Source organism: Micropterus dolomieu, linkage group LG01 (genome assembly GCF_021292245.1).
Source record: "Micropterus dolomieu isolate WLL.071019.BEF.003 ecotype Adirondacks linkage group LG01, ASM2129224v1, whole genome shotgun sequence".
NCBI lineage: Eukaryota > Metazoa > Chordata > Actinopteri > Centrarchiformes > Centrarchidae > Micropterus > Micropterus dolomieu.
The window spans coordinates 41,052,608-41,063,955 of NC_060150.1; the positions used below are offsets into that span (position 1 = coordinate 41,052,608).

Below are 11,348 nucleotides of genomic sequence, written 5' to 3' on the forward strand. Positions count from 1 at the left end.
CAAAATGTATTTATTCTCAAATTTTATTGATGCCTCTTTACTCCAGTTTTAGTTTTTAAATATATACATATATAATGTTATAAAGTAAGATCAACCAGGGACATGGACATGTTAATAGATTACATTTATCAATATTTGGCGTGACCACCCTTTGCCTTCAAAACAGCATAAATTCTTCTAAGTACACTTGCCCATCGTTTTCTGAAGCAAATCGGCAGTGTGATATAAAATTACAGAAGATGTTGGTCTCATCACCCACCCTCTTTACAACACTGTCTGACAGCAGTACATTTAACGTTTTACCAGTGTGGATCAAGAAGAATAGCCTCTCACAGGTCTGGAGGATGAGCAGCAGTTTCACATTATCTGTGTCTGACTTTATTTGTAGTCAATGAATTTGTCTCTGCTGCGGCCAACTTACTTATAATGGCTTCAACATAAAGTAACTTTTTATATACCCCATTAGTGTGATGCTGCATACAGTTTACAGTATCAATTAAGTCCTATCTGGCTATTGCTTAGCAACACAGTCTCTATCTCTGCTATCTGCAGCCTCTACGTTTTTATGGACGCACACACATTCGTTCCATTTTTTGTATATGATTAGCATAATGACTGTAATTAATCAGAGGCTCAGTGTGTCTGTTGGGGGTATGGAGGGTTGGGGGTGTTGTGAGGTGGCAGCGTTCATTTGAGAGTGCTTTTTAGCGCTCTGCTCTATCTTTAATGACCCTAGCAGGAGACTGGAGGAGAGCGCACTTTACAATGTGAACCATCCCTCACGTCTTCCTGGAGCCTAATGATAATGGTACCGCTGTCCCTGGGCTACACATACATCCCAAATGTCCATTAGGGAGAGCAAGGAGGGAATAAAGAGAAAACAGAGAGGGAGGTAAAGTCTGGGCTCCATATATAGCACCATGGTTAATCTGTAGACAATGTGTTGGAAGATCCAGACCCAGGTACAGCTGTTGTGAGCCAGAGAGAAAAGGTGTGACAGAGGAAAACATAGATCTTGTATGCTGTTGTCTGAGATATCTTCCATTCTTTAATTCATAAGCTCAGCGCACTAACATTGCAGCTTTGGATTTCATGATCATCAAAAAAAAGATTAAGACTGCAATGCTTTTGGCGAAATGATTTGACTTCAGCTCCTGCCATGACATTTGTTGCTGCATGATCCCCAAGGCACTGATGTTTTATCTGTGCAACTTGTTGAAGCTGTCAAGGGTGACTCATCCGTCAGACAGGGATATCTCCTGCTTTGTCTGTGTGTGTGTGTGTGTATTTGTTGGTGTTTTTGTGTATGACCTTGAGCAACACTCAAGGCTGATTGAGCTGAGTTTGAGAAGAAGCAGCGACAAGCCGACAGAGTAAATGCAGTGATACCAGCCTGGTTTAGTGCAGTAGGGCTCTTGGCAGGTAGAAGGGTCTGTCAATCATGACAAGAGTCACATGCGGTGTGTACAGATGAGTCTCACTAGTTTGCTAATGCATTTGAGGGGGATTTAATTTTTACTAAGTGAACAAAATGTTAAGAATACTATCCTTACATTGACTATTCCTTTTCTTGCATAATCAATGTCTCATTTGTCCCAAGGCCCTAAAATCAGCCTCTCTGCTTGTCTTTATCTATGTCTCTTTGAGGGCGTCAGTGGACTGAAGTCAAATCACTAAATGGATCGATGATTTCTACCTTAGTTCACCTAGTTAGTCTCGTCACGCAGAACCCTATATGTGCTCAGACAGCGCAGACCTCTGCCAGCTTTAGGGCTCTACTAACAAATACTTTCAATAAAAAAGAATCTCTAGACTTAAGTTTTGATTAGTTGATTAATCAATTAATACCTCAAGTTACCATAACCTAAAGTAATGCTTTGTCTGAGTCAAAAACAATTTTAAACAAAGCAACCTCTCACATTTGAGAAGCCATAACCAGAACATTTTTAGATTTTTCCTTTACAACTTGATAATTAATTATTTTATATTCATTTCTGAATCTGGTATTTATTTCAGCCTTGGCCATTTGTGAATAATTCTTCTACTTGCTGTTTCATCTAAATTTACAATTTGATGAATGTATAGATTTGTCTACTTAATAGTAGATAAAAGTGCTTACTTACACTAACAAATTATAATAGATTTTTACATTGATTAACTCAAATATCAAGCAAGATTATTATGTTTTTGACATAAAGATGGAAAACAGGTCAATTAAGGACATTTTTAACATAATGTATGACCATTTTTAAGCATGCTTCACCCCACAATTTGTTTTATTATCTAGCTACGGGGGAAAAAAATTCAATAGTTCCATTTGTAAAATAACTTTTCATAGACATGTATTCAGAATTATTTTATATGCTACTAACTAGAGGTTTTCAGCAATGGACTCTGGCTTTGACGAGAGCAATATAGTGACTGTTTCTGGTTAAACAAAAAGGATATTACTCATTAAAAAAGGTCTATCTCTGTATGGGTCCTTTCCATAATGTTGTCTGACACTTGTAATAACAATCTGATCCTGTCAGTGGCAAAAACAAGCACTTTAGTGGATATGCTTTGACGGGGCGCAATTGCACCGCTTACGAGGATTACATTGCAGACCTGATTTGCTGCTACTGAAGCGCACTTGCTCAGTGCTAGACCAATTTAAAAAAAATGTTGTCCCAATTAGTCACACAGACACAAAAACATTGGAAAAGGTTGAGAAATACCGAAGTTACCCTTTAAGGACTGCACTGCTATATACTCGTCCCTTTTACCTCAGGTGGTATCTTGGACTCTCTTCCTCTATGCCTTCCCTTCAGCTCTTCTACATTTTGAAAACCTCTGTTACAGTATTATTACATTTATTCATCTTCAGTGATTACATTGAACTTCATTACAGCTCTTTTAACAAAATACATAATGTTTTTCTGTGTTGCATAAAAACAGTCAGGCCCAGTATTAAGTAAGGTCAGAACAGAGTGTAGAGACTCTACAGTCTGAATATGTTTACTTCTATTATGCTTTTGTGTTTCATAGACTGACTTTGTGTCTTTGCATAATGATGAAGGCCAATGTAGCCATGTCCTTTATAGGAGTATAAAGGGCTTTGATATCACTGTGAATGGCTGCTGTATATCATTTCTAAAACATCAAAAAGTTTAAGGTTGAACATTTTGCTCAGTGCTGAAATCACCATTGCTAACCCTGTTTTTATGAGGGTTGTTTGGTGCCATGATTTAATGTAGGTCATGTTGTGTTTTTTGTACTGTATAAGGGTGTTGTTGATGCAGTTAGAGAAATATATTGTGGGTTTAATGTATATTATGCTATGTGCGTTATGTTACAGTAGTAGAAAATCAGTAGTTAAAACATAACATAAAATAAAAAGTATGCCTCTTTTTGTCTATAGGGCACTTTCTTAAAACAGTGACTCTGAATCTGCGGGGTTTCCCTGCAAAGATTCAGTCTTCAGAAAGGTTTGCCACATGAAATACATTTCTCTAAGATGAAAAATCTGCCAGGTTACCCAAGGGGTGAAATTTAGAAGACAGACAGAAAGAAGTATGTCTGATGTGTCCGTGTCAGAGAAGTGATTTAGGGGAATCAGCCCTCCAGCATTTGTCAGTGACGCTCTTCCTCTAATCACACCTTGCACTTTTTTTTCTCAAAAGAAAATCCTCTAATTAGGATATTGAAGGTTGCTCTGCATGCTTCATGTTAGTCTAAAAAACATGTAACTCAGTGATGGTGAGTTTGGGGTTTGACTTTGGGTTTAATGTAGTATGTGAAAAATGTGTGGTGCTCAAGCTATGAACAAAGATTTTAGAAATTCAAGTTCAGATTGTATTGACCTGAGACTGTGATTACAGGGAGTACAAACTATACATACAATACAAAAATGTACAGCTGCAATTAACACATTTAATTTTTGATTAATCTTTCATTAAAGTAAAAACGGATTAATTACTCTGTAACATGTAAGAAAATAGTAAAAAAAAAAGCCCATCACAAGTTCCCACTAAATTTAGTGACAGTTAAACAGCTTGGAACCTATTAAAGCCTCATTAAAGCACATATAAATATCCAGTAATATTTTCCCAAAAGAAAAAACAGTGCAGGAGAATATGTTTTGTTTTAAAAACACAGATTTTTACCCCTATATTTTACACAGAATTTCATTGTAGCCTCTACTGTATCACATCATGACAGTGATTTTCCTTTTGTTTCCAGATATCAACATGGCAGGAGAGCCAAAACCATACAGGCCTAAGATGGGTTCCAAGAGGCCTCTCTCATCCCTCTACAGGTCTGTTAGAAATGTGTTTTATTTTACTGTTATCATTCGCATATTGCTTGGCTGACCTACTTTTCTTGCCGCACTTACATTCTGCTGTCTGTAAAATATGTGCTCACGATCCTCATTGGCAGGCTGGGTACTTCTGGAGAATAGTCATTTCCCTACGTGTGCCATCAGTGCCCCTTTTCTGATTGTTGCTATTACATATTCTTGACATTTTAAAAGTCCTGTTGGAAGCAAAGAAAAACAAATGCACTATATGGCTAACATCCTAACAGCCTAAGAAAAACAAAACTTGGGAAATTTGCTTATTCACTTTCTTGCTGCAAGTTAGATGAGATGGTCGTAACCTGTGTTTGTACGCTAAATATGAAGCTGGAGATGGTTAGCTTAGCATAAAGACTGGAAACAGGATGAAACCTAGCTAGCCTACCAGCACTGTTAAAGCGCACCAACAAACATGTCACAATATATCTTGTTAGTTTAATCTGTACAAAATCAAAAAGTGTAAAAATTATGAGTTTTTGTTTTTATGGGCAGTTAAGTGCAATGGACAATGACCTCTGAAGTTACAGAGCCAGGTTAGCTTAGGGTGACCAGACATACCCATTTTCTGGGGACAGCACCAGACTGTCCCCATTTTTAACTTTGTGTTAAACATAGACTGTATAAGGTGTTAACAGACTTGAAATCAGATTTTACTTGGCCAGAAAGACTGGACAGCAGAGCATACAGGTGTACTGAAAAGTTATCGTCCGCCGAAAACTGATTGCCTTCCACGGGAGCACGTGCAGCATGTTAAATTTCTTTCGCCCAGTCTCTTTACGTCTGCAGATGCTTTTATCTAGATCAAACAGACATAACTTGAAAATAAAAATCACTTCATGTCCGTGGTGACAGCAAAGTGATAGGCTTCTTTAACGTTTCTTTCACCAGAATAATCACAATTGTGGCCAAATAAGTGGGTAACCAGGCCTGAAATTTACATAATTATAGGTAATAATAGAAGCCTGTTGTTGCCAATAGATTATGTGTTTGGTAGGCCTGTGTCTAATATCCTTGCTTATATATAGAAAAAGGAATGTAGCCTATAATTAACATGACTTGCTGCTGAGTTATATATAAAATAAAAACATGACCTCTTTTGCAATTATCCTTATGACTCTACATTATTTAACACGCTGTGTACCAACCAATCCAGTCCTTTTTACCTGTTGAAATACCTGGCAAATACAACCCATGTAATGCAGTATTCCACTTACTAGAAAGTTATTGCAGCTTCTACTCTGCAGTAGGCCTAGATTCTGCCTCAAAATGACTTGATTTCAGTCAGAAGTTATATTTCACAGATTATAACTCACCTAGTACTTTTTGCCTCTTAAAATACCTTTATGGGCAAAACAACACATAAAATGCAGTATTCCGCTTGCCAGAAAGTGATTGCAGCCTCTACCTATTGACTGAAAGGTAGTTTCTGCCTCAAAAAGACTTATATTTGACGGATTATAAAACCAAAATTATCCCCCTTTTTCATTTCATAGATAATAACCTTAGATTTTTTAATGACATACTGACCACCAAACCAAACATATCCCCGGTTTTCTTTTCAGAAATCTGGTCACCTTAGGTTCGCTGATTCTCCCTGTTAATCTATACACTAAGCTAGCTAACTGGCTTCTAGCTGTAGCCTTTGATTCAATAATTAAACATTTTGGGAAATACATTTATTCGCGTTTTGTCAGAGTTAGATGAGAAGATACCACTCTCATGTCTGTATGTTCAATATAAGGCTGCTACACCCAGTAGCCAGTTAGCTTGGCACAAAGAAAACACATAACAGATTATTCATTTTAGGTGCGTGTGTGTGTGTACCTGTGATAATTTAATTTCAATCTTGACTGGAAAAAAAATGCATTTTACACTGTAACAGAAAAATAAAAAGGGGTCTCTTTTATCTTCACAGTGGCTACGAGTTTGACTATGACTACTACAGAGATGATTTTTACAGCAGGTATGTAAAAAAGATTTGTAGTAGTAAATATCAGCACAGTCTGGCTTGCTTTGTCCTTTTTAATTTTCCGTATCGTTTATCCCCTGATATTTTGCCCTTCAGTGTACACCGTCCTTTATGCCCATTTTCGAGTCAGATACTTCCATAAAGATGAGTTTTGAGTAGAATAGCCCCATTTCCATCTGAGGCAAAGTAACTACATTATCATAGGCATAATGAATGTCATATTGGGGAGGTTTTTATTCCTCTCCGTTGGGCTTACTAATGATGCTTTTATCCGCACAGGCGAGTACTGAATGTCAGATAGTCCCCCGGCTGGTCGTTTGCGCTGGCAAGGCAGAAAATGTATCTTCCTTCTGACATTTTCATTGGTTTGTTTACTTGCTCTCCTTTGCAATATCCCTGAGAGTTGAATCCTTCAGTTTTGAGTCATTATTGCTATTTTGGCAATTTGATGTGTCGTAGGCAATGGGGAACAGGATTTGATTGAATGGCTGTGACATTGTTCAATATATACCACTATCGTTCAAACATCTTTTGCAGTTTGTCTATTAGGTGCTTTGAAAGTACCTCTTGTTGCTCAAGTAACAACATCTAGGGATCACAAGTGACTCCTGGGGGGGGGGGAAACAACAACTTGCTGACACACTTTGCTGTTCAATGCCCATAATAGATCCAGAAATACCTCTCCCTCCTTTTTAAAAATGTGTTTTTTTTCTGCTCTGTAATGCATTTGTAACCTTTCTATTGTTGCCAAGGTGCTGCAACTTTATTTTTCATGTCTCTTCAGACTCTTTGAGTACCACGGTCGTGTTGTGCCGCCAACCCGGGCTGTGATCCCCATCAAACGTTCGCGGCTAGTTGTTCCGTCCACACGCAGAGCCAAAACCTCCTTTCCAGTCAGGACCTGTTCTTCCTCTTCCTCCTCCTCCTCTACCTCCTCCCGAGCGCTCAATGTCAGCTCTTCCATCACAACCCCTAAATGTATGTCCCTTTTTGTTCTTATAAGTCACTTTGTCCTGCTCTGTTTAAATGAAAATTTCAGTTTATTACCACTTGGGTCTTATTTGTGTAGTTATTATAGATTATTTTTGCCACCAAGTGCTTGATTGTTTGGTCTGTAAGATGTCTGAAAATAGTGAAAAATACCTATCATACTTTCCCTGAGTTCACATCCTCAAATGTGTTGTTGTATCCAACTAACAGTGCAACCCCTGAAAAATGTAGTTTACAATCATATAAGTCAAAGTGAAGCAGCAAATCTACACATTTAAGTAGCTTGAACAGCTTTCATTGTTTTTATTTATTTATTAATAACTTGGTTGATTCAATAGTTATCAAAATTATTACTGATTAATTTTCTGTTTATCAATTAATCGACTAATTCTTTCAGCTTTAGAAAGGTTGTAAATTATATTTAAATCACCTTATTTGCAGGTACTTATTTTTAACTTTTTCAGATCTCAGCAATGAAAGCTGTACTAGTAAATATTTTTATATTAACAAAGGTACAACTGAATATGTGTAATGTAAAAGGTATCACTCGTAGTAATGAACCCATGTAGTATAATCACCCGACTCTGCTATTTTCCTCAGCACTATGGAAAGTTTTACAGTCTGTCAGCTCATTGTTTTGCTTTCATGGCCTGCAACTTTGTTTTTTCACTCTCATGGCATAATTTTCAGTCACAGCCCACATCAGTGGGTTACCAAGTAACTGGTGAGCATAGTGGAGCTTTTAGCTGCTAAAGAGGGATATTTCCCTCATGGGTTGGTAGAGACCAAGAACAAAGCTAAAGGGAGAGTGAGAATTAGACTTACATTCATCAGGTTGCCAGAAACATGACTCCAAATTATTGCTACTGCTGCTGGATTTTTAAATAGACAGTTGTTTGCAAACACATTTGCTGTGTCAACTTGGTCAATGTGTTTACAGCGTCGTTGTTGCTGTGGCCCAAAAAATCAATCCATGCAGGTTTAAGGGAAAAGTGCTTATTGGCTTGGTTGTCATTCTCATATTTGTCTGTTACATAAATGGCTACAGCCAGTAGCTGGTTAGCTTAGCACAAATACTGAAAGCAAGGTCACCTACCTTTAGCATTTAACTCTCAGTCAGAAAGTGAATTGGTTGGTGAATACAGTTTTATTATTAGTGATATAAATGATGGCCCAAACTGCGAAAGAAAACTGCTCAATACTTGCCTTTGCATTGCTCATACTCTCACAGATTTTAATCAGTATTCTCCCCATGAATTACTACATTGAAATGTCTTAAACTTTGGCTTCCATAACCATGCTCTTTCACTAATTAAGCCTCAGCCACATTTCTGCCAATGAACTCGGCTGCTGAGATACATCGGAGCGGTGCAGTTGCTGTCTGTCTCCTTGTCAAACATCACATGAATTATGCTTTTTAACTTTATTAACGTATGCTCCCAGTGAAGACAGACCAGCTCGTAACAATCAAAAAGGAGCTGTCACAGATTAAGACCAAGATCGACTCACTGCTGGGAAGGCTGGAGAAGATTGAGAGGCAACATCGCTCTGATGCTGGTAAGATTTGACGGAGGGGAGGGGAGGACCTGTCTGCATGCATATAAACATTACATGGGGAAGAGACAGAGTCCTCACTATATGGAAATGAAAGACACACGCAGGGCAAAGTGAACATATTAAGGATTTATAAAGCGGCTTGTCTGAAAGCTAAATTCTTCTATTAGTAGAAATAAAATATCAATTCAATAGATCTATTATGATGTTAACCGCCAGGCTTCCTCTGTTTCTCTCGTTCTGTTTTTGCTAGAGATTCAGAGGAAACAAGAGGAGGTGTGTGAGTGTCTCCATGGTGATGCAGCAGGCCACTCTGGTGGAGAGGAAGCAGAAGGGACAACCGAGGTGGAGGCGGGGGAGATGACGGACGGCGGCGAAGACGACTATGAAGATGAAGGCACCAGCGATATGGTAAGACCGCCAAGTAGCCTTTTACAGTCTCAACAAGAAGCAAGTGGTCTAACTGAGTCCTCCTGTGAGAGGATAATGTGTTCATCAGGATCTTTCTGTGTGTGTGTGTGTGTGTGTGTGTGTGAAAGTGTTTGTATGAGTCTCTGAGTGTGTTTATTTGCATTAGCTGTAGGCCTACATGTTTTCATTTAACAAGATTAAAGTCATAGGCTGAGGTGTTAAAGGAATAGTCTGACATTTTGGGCAGTTAACTTATTTGCTTTTTTGTAGAGAGTCAGATGAAAAGATTGATATCACTCTCATATCTGCATGGCAAATATGAAGCTATAGTCAGGACCCAGTTAGCTAAGCTTAGCACAAAGACTAGAAAGAGCCAGCCTGGCTCCGCCTAAATCTGACTAAATCTGCCGTCCAACTTCTAAAAAGACAACATTAGCAAACTTTAGTAGTGTTTAGTTTTATGTAATTTCCCCACACACATCTTAGTTCCACTCCATTGTTTTCCCCTTGTCATCCACACCCTCTGGCCGCCAGAGATAGAAACGAATGGAAGAGCAGGGGAGTCAACAGAATATTAGAATAGTTTCTTAAGATATGAGTGGAAAGTATTGTTTTGCAACTACATTTGACATTTTTTTTACTCAAATATAGCTTAACCTTGCCATGTGATAATCTACTTCAGTACACTTTAAAAACAAATATTACTGGGACCTCTATAGAAAATTGCAGATATTCATGAATTGAAACTATCTGTATAACAATTTGGCCACAATATAACACATTGACCATACACGATCTAGCCAGTTGTGCCCCATTCCACAATTTTCTATTCATTTCAGTAGACTAGATACACTGTCAACAAAAAGTTGATTTATTTACACTAATTCCATTCAAAAAGTGAAACTTGGATATTATATTCATTCATTACACACAGACTGATATATTTTATGAAGTGTTTATTTAATTGTCATGATTAAAACTGACAACTAATGAATTCAGTATTTCCCGAAAATTAGAATATTACTTAAGACCAATACAAAAAAAGTATTTTTAGAAATATTGGCCAACTGAAAAGTATGAACATGAAAAGTATGAGCATGTACAGCACTCAATACTTAGTTGGGGCTCCTTTTGCCTGAATTACTGCAGCAATGCGGCGTGGCATGGAGTTGATCAGTCTGTGGCACTGCTCAGGTGTTATGAGAGCCCAGGTTGCTCTGATAGTGGCCTTCAGCTCTTCTGCATTGTTGGGTCTGGCGTATCGCATCTTCCTCTTCATAATACCCCATAGATTTACTATAGGGTTAAGGTCAGGCGAGTTTGCTGGCCAAATAAGAACAGGGATACCATGGTTCTTAAACCAGGTACTGGTAGCTTTGGCACTGTGTACAGGTGCCAAGTCCTGTTGGAAAATGAAATCTGCATCTCCATAAAGTTGGTCAGCAGCAGGAAGCATGAAGTGCTCTAAAACTTCCTGGTAGACGGCTGCGTTGACCTTGGACCTCAGAAAACACAGTGGACCAACACCAGCAGATGACATGGCAAAAAACACTGACTGTGGAAACTTTACACTGGACTTCAAGCAACGTGGATTCTGTGCCTCTCCTCTCTTCCACCAGACTCTGGGACCTTGATTTCCAAAGGAAATGCAAAATTTACTTTCATCAGAGAACATAACTTTGGACCACTCAGGTACAATCCAGTCCTTTTTGTCTTTAGCCCAGGTGAGACGCTTCTGACGCTGTGTCTTGATCAAGAGTGGCTTGACACAACGAATGTGACAGCTGAAACCCATGTCTTGCATACGTCTGTGCGTGGTGGTTCTTGAAGCACTGACTCCAGCTGCAGTCCACTCTTTGTGAATCTCCCCCACATTTTTGAATGGGTTTTGTTTCACAATCCTCTCCAGGGTGTGGTTATCCCTATTGCTTGTACACTTTTTTCTACCACATCTTTTCCTTCCCTTCGTCCCTCTATTAATGTGCTTGGACACAGAGCTCTGTGAACAGCCAGCCTCTTTAGCAATGACCTTTTGTGTCTTGCCCTCCTTGTGCAAGGTGTCAATGGTCGTCTTTTAGACAGCTGTCA

The 11,348-nt window shown here is 38.6% G+C and overlaps 1 protein-coding gene across 1 annotated transcript in view; it reads left to right on the forward strand.

Annotated features, from left to right (window-relative positions):
* LOC123982230 (RNA-binding Raly-like protein) overlaps positions 1-11,348 on the forward strand; it is a 42,000-nt gene that overhangs the window by 27,643 nt on the left and 3,009 nt on the right. Inside the window, exons 3-7 of the mRNA XM_046067689.1 lie at positions 4,222-4,297; positions 6,252-6,299; positions 7,090-7,283; positions 8,739-8,852; positions 9,103-9,260. Coding sequence (XP_045923645.1) covers positions 4,222-4,297; positions 6,252-6,299; positions 7,090-7,283; positions 8,739-8,852; positions 9,103-9,260 — 590 coding nt within the window. The remainder of the gene's footprint in view (positions 1-4,221; positions 4,298-6,251; positions 6,300-7,089; positions 7,284-8,738; positions 8,853-9,102; positions 9,261-11,348) is intronic.